This window comes from Akebia trifoliata, chromosome 4, assembly GCF_017979445.1.
Source record: "Akebia trifoliata isolate Shusen 1 chromosome 4, ASM1797944v1, whole genome shotgun sequence".
In the NCBI taxonomy this organism is placed as follows: Eukaryota; Viridiplantae; Streptophyta; class Magnoliopsida; order Ranunculales; family Lardizabalaceae; genus Akebia; species Akebia trifoliata.
In genome coordinates this window covers 2,989,564-3,003,193 of record NC_141378.1, presented here as the reverse complement: position 1 = coordinate 3,003,193, position 13,630 = coordinate 2,989,564, and the positions used below count along the sequence as shown (strand labels likewise).

The following is a 13,630-nucleotide window of genomic DNA, read 5'->3' as shown; positions in this document are numbered from 1 at the left end:
TTGATATTCTACATGGTGTAGCAAACTTTTTTCTCGACTGTCTAGCTCGTGAGCTCTGAAATGAGCGCGTATACGCGCTCGGACTTTGTTTTAATTGAAGAATGATAAGTTCAGGCGCGTTTTGATATGAACAGACGCATCATATAAATTGAAGGAATGAGAACCACTCCTCTCTTTTCATCGAAATAATGCAAAGTAGTGTGACCTGACATGACCATATTAACACTTCATTTTCCTTTATTGAATTTATTTTCAAGGATGGCGGTACAGAACTCGTATTTGTACAAACTTTTCCTTTGTTAACAAAATTTTAAAGAATAGTACTACACGGGCTCAATTTTAAAATAATAGTTTTGGAGTATTAAGTTTCTTTGAATAGGAGAAAAGAAAGTTAATAAAACCAGGTTTCCTTTTGCCACGTGCAAAGTGCTCTTTGGACTTAAAGTTGACACACATGAGAGACTTTTGGAATTGCCACGTCACTATCATGTGCAAAAGTAGTCTCAGCACCGTAGGTTAAAGGAAGAGCCCCCACGTGGCATATTCAAAATACTCTTCTGACGTGATGTGTTAGAATCATAAATTTTTACCTCGAGATACAATCTTACACATCTTTGTAAATATTTGTAATTTTGCATCTCGAGATAAAAAGATCTATGGTTGTAACACATGTTATGCCAGGAGAGTTTTTTTTTTTTTTTTTTTTAAAGTATGGCACATGGAGGAGTCAAAAAATCATTACTCTTAATGAAATCGAGATTTGTGAGTGATTTTTTGCTCACGATGCTCATCGACTCTCCAGTACATGCCACGTCAAACATAATAAGGGTAGTTTTGTAAATTGGAGATGTCATTCCATACAAGCAAGCACATGTGATTGGTGGATACTGGATTCTGTGAGCACTATTAGTAAAGTTCTTTTCAACATTTGTTGTAACAAAAATAGATGCTAAGTTGATGCACCAATATCATGACGTTGTGTGTACAAAGATCAAGCTAAAATCTAAGCACTTAAACCGTTAAAAAAAATAATTCTCCCATAGATTTCATTTTTCCTAATCAATCTGTCTTTCTATCTATACAATAAAGCACATTGGTGGATCCCATTCCAACTATAGTCTAATGGGATTATAAAATTCTCACTCCAACTATAATAGAGTGCGGCCCACATTACTCCTATTTTATTGTCTTTCTTCTTCGTCTTTTTTAATTTTATTGTCAAGAGATTTACTCGACGGACTTTACCGTTGCATTTTTTATTACAAAAAACTCTCTTAAAATTCTGATAATTCGAAAGGAACCTTACTTTATGAAGTTTGTTACTTAATAAACCTTGGAATGGGGATCCATGTCATAAAATTCAAATTGATTGGATTAATTTGTTACTTAACCTACCTTGGAGTGGATCTTGACCGCATCAATTTTTAGAATTCAAAAACATGATCTGATGTCACAATGCTATAAAGGACAAATTTCTAAGAACTTTGAAGAAATTTTTTTTGAAAAGAAGTTAATTTTCATTGTTTTGATTTTAGTCTTAAACTTGGAAATTCATTAGCCATTCATTTTCAACGTCTTCCATCAAGTTCAAAAATGTTTTTTTTTTCTTTTGAATATGAGATTTTCCAAGAAATCTAGAAGGTTATGCTGTTGGATTGTCAATTTGATAATGTGGACCCAACGATCTTTGATAAAATGTGAAGTCTAACTTAGTCATGCTAGCCTGATTCATGAAGTAACATTTAGAACAAACTTGATAAAGTAAGGGAGTTTTTATAATAAAATTGCAACGTATAGGCATGCTCATTTAATCTCTCTTAATTTTATTATATTTTCTCTTTTATCCTATTTTGCAATAATACCTTTCTAATTGCGCTATCTTTCCGCCTTTAACCCCAATGCCTACCAGAGTCTATGAGTCATCCATTGATTCCTTAGCTTACCATAGACTTTTGTTACAATAAATCTCTTTGTCCTAGTAAATGATATCACTCTAACAACAAAAACTCTTTCATTAAGTCGAATCACTTAGCCAAGTTGTAAGACCTTATGGAAGTTGTTCTCAAGGTCTTAGGTTCAAACCCATTGAACCCTTATACTTAAATGCTAACTGTTAACCACTAACCCCACCAAGCCCAAAAAAAGGAAAGAAAAAAAAGATCTGACGTTTAATTAAGACAAGGTGATCCATGGACTCATAAGAAATAGTAGCCCTTAGGTTTATCATGTTTCTTCATTGGTGTATGCACTTTGAGGATTAATTAGATTTGATGTTAATATTTGTAAGAAGTGAAGAAGAAAAATGATGGATTTGCATCCTTATAGATGTTCTCAATACAACCCAAAATGTATATATAACAATAGTAAAATGGACATATAGGTAAAAAGTTACACCTAAATGACAAGAATGTAGATCTCCATTACAATCACAAATTAATGTATCATGTCCAACGTTGAAAAACTCAAGTAAGATATAAGGGAGAAAATATACTTTGAGTTTCTAAAGGTGGGGGCATTTAGTTGAATAAACTTTACTAATTAAGCTACTACTACAAAATTAGGAGGCATTTAGAATAAAAACAATATAATTGGATCATTTAAGTAAATTTCTTTTTTGTTATTATTTTATATGTATAGTGGGGTGCGTTCAAGGGACAAATTATTGAAACTTCTAAATCCATCAAAAGTAATTTATAAATTATTAGTAAAAAATTGACAATTCACATTCTAAATCACTTTTGATGGGGTTAGAAGGTTCAGACTGGACTGATTTTTTGTGAGGATGACCTTCTCATCATGGAGATCATCCTTTAAAAAAATCAGCTCAATTTGAAACTTCTAACCCACATTTTGAAAAATGATTGTTTTTACATATGTTTTTTTTTACTTTTGTCCCTAGAGCGCACCCATATATATATATATATTTCCTTGAAGTCATGGTCATCCTTTAATAAATAAATAAAAATTTAAAAGTTACAACAACCAAACCAAAAGTGATGATATGAATCCAGGATTAAGGTTAGTATACAAGACTCAGTGAATAAAAGTGAGGCAAACACTAAATAAATTCCATACCTGTGATTAAATTAAACATCAATATTCTTCAAAATTCAGGATCTAATTAAAGCAAAATTCAAATACCACACATTGCGAGGACAACAAGTTTAAATATTGCTTCCTCAAGACTCCCATCTGTCGCTAGAAATATCCCGCATACATGAATGCCACTCAACTTAGTTCATCATTTTGATAAAGTAATCCTAAAACCCAGCAAGAACAGCAGAGCTACAATGGTTAGGAAGCTAACAAGCATTCCACCAAGTAAAGCCCAATCAATGATACCAAACTTAATAGTTCCTCTTCTGTCTGTCTCATGCTTCTCTTTCGATCCCATGCCATACCCAGTCTCCATCCTCTCTGGTCTAAGTACATTTCGTTTCCTCAACAACCACCCAATGAGGTTTCTGCCGTTTCTATCTTCCTGACACATGTTATCCCTTGTGACAGTGCTTGCCACGGTATTTTGTCCTCCGAAGCTTTGGACGGCACAAGCACAAGGGTTTGTCTCTCTCAAGCACACACAAGCCTCACTGAGGTTGGAGCAGGGAAGGCATTGGTTGGGAATAGACTGTCTTACGTAGGGAATTTTTTCATCTTTTGTTTGTTTTGGAATTTCGATTACTTTTGTCCCTAGAGCGCACCCATATATATAATATATTTCCTTGAAGTCATGGTCATCCTTTAATAAATAAATAAAAATTTAAAAGTTACAACAACCAAACCAAAAGTGATGATATGAATCCAGGATTAAGGTTAGTATACAAGACTCAGTGAATAAAAGTGAGGCAAACACTAAATAAATTCCATACCTGTGATTAAATTAAACATCAATATTCTTCAAAATTCAGGATCTAATTAAAGCAAAATTCAAATACCACACATTGCGAGGACAACAAGTTTAAATATTGCTTCCTCAAGACTCCCATCTGTCGCTAGAAATATCCCGCATACATGAATGCCACTCAACTTAGTTCATCATTTTGATAAAGTAATCCTAAAACCCAGCAAGAACAGCAGAGCTACAATGGTTAGGAAGCTAACAAGCATTCCACCAAGTAAAGCCCAATCAATGATACCAAACTTAATAGTTCCTCTTCTGTCTGTCTCATGCTTCTCTTTCGATCCCATGCCATACCCAGTCTCCATCCTCTCTGGTCTAAGTACATTTCGTTTCCTCAACAACCACCCAATGAGGTTTCTGCCGTTTCTATCTTCCTGACACATGTTATCCCTTGTGACAGTGCTTGCCACGGTATTTTGTCCTCCGAAGCTTTGAACGGCACAAGCGCAAGGGTTTGTCTCTCTCAAGCACACACAAGCCTCACTGAGGTTGGAGCAGGGAAGGCATTGGTTGGGAATAGACTGTCTTACGTAGGGAATTTTTTCATCTTTTGTTTGTTTTGGAATTTCGATTACTTCGCCAAACACGGACCACCTTCCGACTGATGTTATCTTCATGTCAGTGGAGGTTCCTAGCATGGTTTCTGGTGCAATTACTAGCACCTGCACATACCCTTTGGTATGACCCACCTTGGGCCATCACAAAAGAAAACCTGATTAGATATAAATTTTAACTTAAAAAGTGTGTTCCAAAATTTGGGTACAAAAATGAGACCGAGAAATCCAACAACATTTCTTGTGTGGAACAGCTTGTCGCAAGATCAGAAAGTAAAGGATTTCACATCAGCTATATAATTTTAATATAATCCATCTATAGTTGTCAAATTAGAAATGGGCGAGTTAAGAGTAGCTCCAACAGGCAATAAACTAAGAGAAAGTTAACTGAGATGATTTTGGCATATTTAACGAAGGCCAATTGTAGCCCAATAAGAAGAAACATTCAAGTTGAAGGTTCTAGAAGAGCAAGAGGAAGAACCAAAAGAATGTGGATCAAGATGATTAAGGTGGATATGAACACAATTTTAATAAAAGAAGACGTGGCTCCAGATATATTCCATTTGAGGAACGGGACTTGTTTAGCCAACTACAATTCTTTGGGACAAGGTTTTGAAGATGATGATACTTGTTTTTTTTCAAAAAAAGTTATAAAAAGAAAAAAGAAAAACAAACTTCGCAGACATGATCTTACCAAATGAACTCCATCAGTCGCAAATTCAGTAATCCATATTCTCTCTACTTGGCCTTCCATTCCTTCATATGGTGTAAATGCTTCGAAAACAGAAGTTAGTTCACGACTCCGCCTCTTCACAACAGCACTTGGGACTTTCTTCATCCTTGCAGCAGGTGTTCCTGGATGCATAACAGAACATCAAGAACTGAAATGATTTTATGTCGTGCATATAAATCCAAAAGGATCAAGCGGAGTACGCATATCCATAGTGTGGTACATTTAGGACACACCTTTCATGCTGTACACAATCCTGAAGAAATATCCGTTTGGCAATCCATAACTAATTCAATATTAAACTTCGAAATTTTAATCCAATATCCGTTTTTCATTAAGCTGTTCTCATTTCCTTCCCTACCAGGTACTAAATTTTGATGTCAAGGTATATTTTGGCAGTCAAAGTAGAAATAACACATTTGTCAGGGAAATGGTGGAAATATTGGGGAATATTTTTGGAAACAATCAAACAAGGAAGCACACACATTTTTTTTTTTAAAGATATAAAGGAGAAGGCAGGGTTTTTATCCCAGCTCGGCATTATTGCACTCAGCGACTTTACCAAGTTGGAACCTTAATGAAAACACCGATAAGCCCTCAAACTATAATAGACAACATGAGAGTAAAAAATGAAGTCCATAACATTTTTCTGTACACTACCTCAAGTATTTATGAGTACAGAAACAAAAAAAAAGAAGATATAATTGTAAATCAGAATAATCATTATCATGTTGCTTCAAATACATAAAAAATAATTAATCTAATAATGGATAGATATTGTGTATAAGAAAAAAATGAACTCCACATAAATAATACACTCATGTGCAACAGTGGACATTTGGGTTGAAAATTATGAAAACTAGGACTCCTTGGTTGCACAAACACAAATTTGATGTAATTTCATCATAGATAGAAAAATGAGATGCACTTACACTTACGAATCTTATTTATAACAAAAAAACTGAATTTTTTTGTTGTTGAATCACGACATTTAATCGATAACTTGAAAGAAAAGAGGTTTTATAGTTTTAATGTCAAGAAAGATTAGACAGTTTTTATTCTAGATGCATGTGGAAATCAATTTATGAAGAAAAAAAATGAGGTTTGAATGGAGTTCCTAAAGACTTTAAGAAGTTCAGTTTTCCTAAATTTCGGAAATCTCAACACAATTTAGATGGAACAATGTAATTTATGTATGGCAATTTTAAAATTTGGTGTGAAATACACAGATCAGAAATATTTTGCAAAATGCATAAAGATTTTGACCAAAATAGGAAAGAGATGCACGCACTGTCGATGCTAATATTTTGTAGTTTTACATGAAATTATGTTGTATATATTTATATTGCAATTTTAAATAGCAATTAAAATATTATCTCACACAGAATGCAATTACAGGCACTCAACTATCACTGTAATGCGATGAGCATATACATGCACTCAATTGCAAGAAACATTGTTAGCCACCTATATAAAAATTACCTGTTAGTTTTTCTCTTAATAAACACAAGCTATACAATTAAGAAAATAAAATCAATAAAGAAACATTATAACATGTATGATATATCAATGAATCCACTGAAATTAGGAGGGCTAATACAATTCAACAGAAATGTACCAGGTCTAGGGTAGAACTGTGAAATATGAACATGAGGGAACTTGTACTCCTTAATAAGGCTGACCGTTTGAGCGAAATCTTCATCTGTTTCACCTGAGAATACTAAGATGTGAGTTCTTTCTCCAATATGCTTTTCCCTTTGAAAACTAAAACAGTCTTAACAATTCTGTTTCTGGAAAATGTAACTACAAGCATGTTTTCTTTTTTTCCTTTTGTATCATTTCAAGGCACTTGATAAATATTTCCCATAATATGTTTGTTTGAAGTTGTAGAGCTGAAGGGTCTGTTTGGTTGCCATTTTGGGTAATATGTGAAATACATTAATATACATAATGGGTCAGGTTCAAGGGCCATATGAGAAAACATATGTAAAAACTTTCGTTTTTAATAAAATTTTAAAATATGGGTTAGAAATTTTGGATTGAGCTGATTTTTTGTGAGGATGATCTCTATGATGGGAAGATCATCAAAAAAAAAAAATCAGCCCAATCTGAAACTTCTAACCCCATTAAAAGTGATTTAGAATGTGGACCGTCGATTTTTTACCAATTTTTATCACTAATTTGTAAATCACTTTTGATGGATTTAGAAGTTTCTGATTGAGCTGATTTTTTGTGAGGATGATCTTTTCATCATAGTGACCATCCTTGCAAAAAATCAGCTCAATCCAAAACCTCTAACTCTTATTTTGAAAAACGAAAGTTTTTTCATATGTTTTCTCATATGGCCCTTGAACCGCCCCCATACATAATTAAAAAAGAAAATGATGAGGCCTTATCCCATACCGAAGATCTAGTATCAATGTAGGATGGTCAAAAAAAAAAAAAACTCAATTATTCTTGCCGATTTGTTTGTTTCCAATCATGACAGAGAAAGAGAGATCTTCGCACTGATCCAAATGATAAAGAGTTTAAATGTTGAGCAGAAGAAAAGAGAGGGAAGAGACAAGTGATCTATAGAGGATTTGCCTGACCTGCAAGTGGTAAAAGGGTTTTGTCAACATGTGCCCTAAGGGCACACGTTAAGATACATTAAATACACCTTGAAAATAAATTTTCCTACCAAAAATGCCCTAAAAAACATTCCTACCAAAAATACCCTCAAAAGCTTATTTCCAAGTTGTATTTAATGGATCTTAACGAGTGCCCTTAGGGCACATGTCAACAAAACCCGTGGTAAAATATGTACTTTAAAAAAAAAAAAGGAGGAGGTTCATAGCCTGTTGCACAAAAGTTGCTACATGTTAACAAAGTGTTAAAACACGCAACCAAATAGGCTCCAACTTATTTTGAAAAGGAGAAAAAGTTCCGACTGTGCATACTAACCAGGGAATCCACATATTATATCAGTAGCAATCTGCATCCCCGGCACAAGTTGGTAGAGAGTATCCACCACAGTTCTGAACTCACCAACGGTATATTCTCTGTTCATTGCCTAAATTAAGAGTAGTCATTTTGTAAGAAAGTGAGACATAACTATTGACCAAATGCCACACAGAAGAACAAGAATCATATTAATTTAGCACTTACAGTCAAAACAGAATCACTTCCGGATTGGACTGGTACATGAAGAAATGAATACACACATGGGTGGCACAAAACTTTGGCTATCTCTTTCAAGTGCTCAAGAATAAAAGGAGGATTTGTCATGCCAATGCGAAGCATTGTGCTTCTATCAGGGGGAAGTTCCGCAACAATAGCATTCAGTAAAATGGGAAGATTAACCCCAATGTCGCGACCTGTAAAATTTCCATGCACTTAAGAAATTATTGACTTATCTAAACCTTGGTAATTACATTCAATCTTTAGTGAATATAGTCCTACAGTATGAATTCATTAGAGAGTCCGATCATGTGCTCCCCAACGGAAGAGAGAACCATTTTCAGTATAATGGAAAAACCAGATAAAACTTGTAACTATTTCATATATAAATATTTTTGATAAGTTATCATAAATTAATTTTAGCTAAAGCTATCATATTAGTTTCTAAGAAGGCTGAGGGCAGAGGGCTTCAGACTCAAAAATATTCAAATCAAAATAAATTTAGAGAGATTCTATTGCCACACCAACTTTTGCTAACAGCACCCAATTCATATGTAAATCACTGAAGAATTAACACACACCTTAGGGGGTGCTGTTAGTAAAAGTTGGTGTGGTAATAGAAGCTCTCTATATTTATCAGCAACTAAAAAATATGAGGAGGTCTTGTTAACGTGTGCCCTAAGGGCACACATTAAAGTGCAATAAATACACTTTAACAATTGGATTTTGTACTGAAAATGCCCTTAAATTTTTTTATTATACCAAAATACACTCAAATGCTTATTCCCCAATGTGTATTTACTGCACTTTAACATGTACCCTTAGGGCACATGTTAACAAAACCCAAAAATGAGATGGTGGAAAAAAAACATTACGAATTACCATATGCTCCAGTATCTTCACTACTTAACCAAATCTCCTTAACTCCATCAGCTATGACAGATTTTACACGCTCTACCTGTAACAAGTGAAGCTTGAAATAACATACGTTCGGAATCCAAACAAGTTATCATACATCAATGCCACAGGTACCTACAAGGCTGTCAACTGTGTAGCTTCCCAGATGCCCACGAGCATGCTTTGTCTTGCAATATGTGCAAGCACCTAAACAACCAACGTTAATTGGAAGAATCTCAATAAACTTGTTCTTCCTCACCTGTTGAAAGGACTATGTCAACGAAACCCTCTTCTTAAGGAAGAAATTAACAATGGAAGTGCTGATAAGTGTTCAGGTCTGAAAACAGCTCCAAGTGATACCTAAACATATATAGATTTATTGCTTATACCTTTGGAAGGTCGAGTGCTGGCAAAGTCTTGCGATTCAAAAGGCGCACCTCATGACCCTTCAAAGTCTCTTCTACAACTTCAACAACACGGTCAATTTGTTGCACTCCAACTATACTAACCCCTTCTAGCTCCTTCAAATCTCGACTTCCTTGAGGCACACATCCAGCCACCACCAGTGGCTTTCTAGCACTTTTACATTTTAATATTAAAGTATCCATGGCAGATTGGCTAGGAGATTTTACTGTGCATCTGTTTCAAAGCACAGGCATCATCAATATACTTAAAATGTGAAGGGAACTTTATGATCAAGGTTAAACCCCAATTTAAACCCTTGTTGAATCAAACATGGCGGCAGAATAATCAACCAAGTTAATAAATAATTTTGTGCTCTTGCTTAGAATAGGGTATTTTTCCTAAATAATGGAAACAAATCTATAAGATTACCTCTTTTGGTAAGTGTAGATGAGAATGTATAAATAGAAGAAATGGAGGTCGAGAAAGCCTGCCAATAAAGAGATAAAGAAACAAGGGAAAAAAAGAAGAAGCAAACAAGCAACAAAAAAAAAAAAAACCTACAAGCACCAATTTAAGGAGAAAATCCTCCTTATAAACAAGATCCCATCTAAGGAGAAAATCCTAGAAAATATACCCTTAAATTATCCTAATGCTTTGTTCCAACAAAACCATAGCCCTAAAGTGAATTAGCCCCAATTTTATAACTAAATAATCATGATGTAGGACAGATGGGATATAAGCTGACTGAATCATTCAGCTGGAAAAGAACGCATCTACATGGAGTGTAAGGTTAAGACTATAAGCTCTGATAAAAAAAAAGGTTCAGTTCTTTCAATAGAGAACACTGGATGAACTAGACAAAGCATGAATAGAAAAAAAAAAATTTGTATACAAGTTTTTGCAACACCTGAAGGTGCACTCGACAAAGAGTTTGTGCCTTATAAAGGAGCATCTTGATTGAATTTCTACAACACAAGGAGTTATTAAGCTGCATTTAGACAAGTCTGGCGGCCTAATCAAATTCAAGAGAAAGCTGAGGAGTCGAAGTTCGACGAGCAAGAAGTGTGGAATCAAAGCCACAATAAAAATTCTGGACCATCTTTTCTGGGTTAATAAGGTAGCGTTAGAAAGCTTGTCTGCTCAACGAGACCAAGATTTTAGCATTTGAACAGGACTTAGGTGGAAGATGGCCAAAATTAAAAGTAAGCACCAAAAAAAAAAAAAAAATTATAATTGTTCATCCAAAATTAAGAAAAATACAAATGGCGATAGTGCCAAAGCATCAAAATAATGTTTTACATATCCCCATTTTGTCAAACACCAGTAGAGTTGCATCTGAATTTTTTAACTGTAAACCTAAAAGAAACAATCCAAAAGTCCCATGACAACCATTTGAGTACAAAAGAAGTTTCTCCAAGGATGCTCAAAACAAAAAAAGAAAAAGTGAAAGAACATTCTCACGTATTTATTAGCCATAGGTCGGCCTCCTCAGGATTATCACTTAATGCATATCCAAATGCTGAAAGCTGACCGGCCATATATTCACTATCACTCTGTGACATAACACACCATGTCAACAAAATGACTCAGTAAAATGGAGTTAAAATTTATATTAAAAATCAGCAGTGAACAGAAAGTCCAGTTAGTGTTAAAGATACATTCAGCACATAATTGTTATCATTAAAAATCGAGTGAATGCCAATACTACTACCAGATAGAAAACTTCATTTACCATAATTAAGACTCCCATACATCAGCTTTAGACTAAAAGGACGGTGACCATAGCCATCAAAATTTAGCATTTGGACTTGGAACTATCTAATGGTTGCAACAAATCCACAATTTCAACAAACAAGGTGGGATCTTTGAAAATAGGCAAGTGGGTTAGTGGTTGAAGACGGTTTTTTAACTGAGGTTTTGGTATCAACTATCAACACTAATTGAGTTCAACTATTTGGCAAGCTAGCAACTTTACAAATAACGGGGTCGTGGTGGAAGTATTATTTAGTCTCAGAGTGTCTCAAGCGGAGTCTTGTGTATATAAAGCACTGTGGTGATATAGTGGTTCTACAATCTTGTACCAGAAATTTACTTCTAAGTAATTAAAAGTTAAAAGTTACATTTTGTAGTATACAAGGATAAAAATATAATATCTTCATTAAAAAATCATATTTTTAGATTAACTAAACATTAAATAACCAGGTTCAAGTGGGCTTGAAACTTCCTAATGGTTGCAACAAATCCACAATTTCAATCAACAAGGTGGGATCTTTGAAAATAGGCAAGTGAGTTTGTGGGTGAGAGCGGTGTTTGAATAGAGGTTGTGGTATCAGCTATCAACGCTAATTGACTCACCCATTTGGCAAGCTGACAACTTCACAAATAACGGGATCGTGTTTGAAAATTGAAAGTGTTATTTAGTCTCGAAATGTCTCGAGTGGATATGTCTTGTCAAGATTAGGCATCGTGAAGATACATAGGGGATTGAACCATCTTGTTCCAGAAATTTACTTAAAACTTGCATTTTCTAGTCAACAAGCTATAAAAATATAACATTTTCCTTAAAAATAGTATTTTTAGATTAACAAAACACTAAATGATCGTATTCAAGTGGTCTTCCATTAGCTTTCAGAGTGAGAGATTGATTGAACCAAGAGTTTAAACCTAGAACACAATTGAAGTGATGATGGATTAGATATAAAAAAAATTACATATTTCCAACATGGTTTATGTATTTGTATCTACCAATTGAACAATAACCTAGCTAAATCGAACTATCTCGATCCCAAAAGTGTTTCAAGAGCTGTTGGAATCCAAAAAGATGAAGACTTGCCTGATTATGTGAACATCCGAAGGTCTTCATGTAAATGGTCTACAAAATCAATAACATATAAGAAAAGATGTGTAGAAGAGACTGAGAGATGAAAATCTACATGGATGAGTTATAAAAGTGAGATCATTTACTTGGGTTCCAGGGATTTCGGATGAAGGAGTAGTGAGGGGTTCTTGGATTCGACGGTTCAGATTCCTCTTCTGCTGTTTGGGTTTCAATCCTACGGCCATTAAGGGCAAACGAAGCCCTGGTGGAGCTCCTCCTTCACTCCCAACTAACAAGTCTTCTATGTCTTCCATTGCAACACCAGAGAAGAGAAGAGTCTTCAGCTGCACTCGTAAGTTTTAACGAGAGATTTCTATATGGCGAATGTGATGCAACACGAGCGGGTTAGATCGGGTTGAGTCGCTTAGTTTGGGTTGGGGGACAACCCAAATCCATATTTACCAAATTTGGATTCGGTAATTACTTGGGAGGCCAGGAGGGTTCAAATTCAGGAAGAGTCCGACTAGCCTTACTATGTTAGTAAGGATTTCACCCTTACTAAGGGTCCTTGGGCTCACCTCATGGCATACAAAAACATGATCTGATGCTTCAGGTTTGTAGAGGACAAAATTCTATGAACTTTGAAAAAAAATCGATTTATTTTCTAAAGTTTTTCATTCTTGAATTTTAAATTTAAATTTGAGAGCTAGGTGGAAGTTCTGTAGACGTCCACTTTCAAATCTTAGATTAAATTTAAAAGATATATTTTTTTTTATATATAAAAAAAAAGAATTGATCTGAATTTTTTGATGAAATTTAGAGGAGTGTGGCGTTGGATTGCTAATGTGGGAATCCATTTGAGTAAAATCACCCTTTGTCAGTGTTAGAATCTTATTAAATTAGTAAGGAAAGTTTTTCGTTTTAAAGAAAATATATCAACAATATTTTCGAGGGTGAAAGGAAAAAAAAAAGTCACCGGATTCAACAATTAATTGTCATTTAATGAGCTAATGCCTAATGTAATGATTCTAATTTTATTATTTTTGAAATTAGGAGAATTTTGTGACTATCCCCATATACCACACTTGATCCACTGTTATGCTGCCCAAATAACACATCAACCTTCCATAGTCCATCACTTCATGGTATAAATTAGGTTTGGAAAA

General features: G+C 34.6%; 1 protein-coding gene across 2 annotated transcripts; it reads right to left on the bottom strand.

Annotated features, from left to right (window-relative positions):
- Window positions 1-3,835: 3,835 nt before the first annotated feature.
- On the bottom strand, window positions 3,836-12,857 carry LOC147402967 (Methylthiotransferase). 2 transcript variants are annotated; one of them, XM_086438388.1, is made up of 11 exons: window positions 12,611-12,854; window positions 12,480-12,518; window positions 11,108-11,199; window positions 9,631-9,880; window positions 9,381-9,500; window positions 9,227-9,302; window positions 8,333-8,541; window positions 8,129-8,237; window positions 6,804-6,896; window positions 5,150-5,310; window positions 3,836-4,590 (listed from the first exon to the last, which is right to left on the bottom strand). In XM_086438388.1, the coding sequence occupies exons 1-11, from the start codon at window positions 12,776-12,778 to the stop codon at window positions 4,036-4,038; spliced, it is 1,872 nt and encodes a 623-aa protein (XP_086294514.1). In that variant the 5' UTR covers window positions 12,779-12,854; the 3' UTR covers window positions 3,836-4,035. The 2 variants fall into 2 exon arrangements, with proteins under 2 accessions (XP_086294514.1, XP_086294515.1); XM_086438389.1 differs by lacking the exon at window positions 12,480-12,518 and having other exon boundaries at window positions 12,611-12,857.
- Window positions 12,858-13,630: the final 773 nt, after the last annotated feature.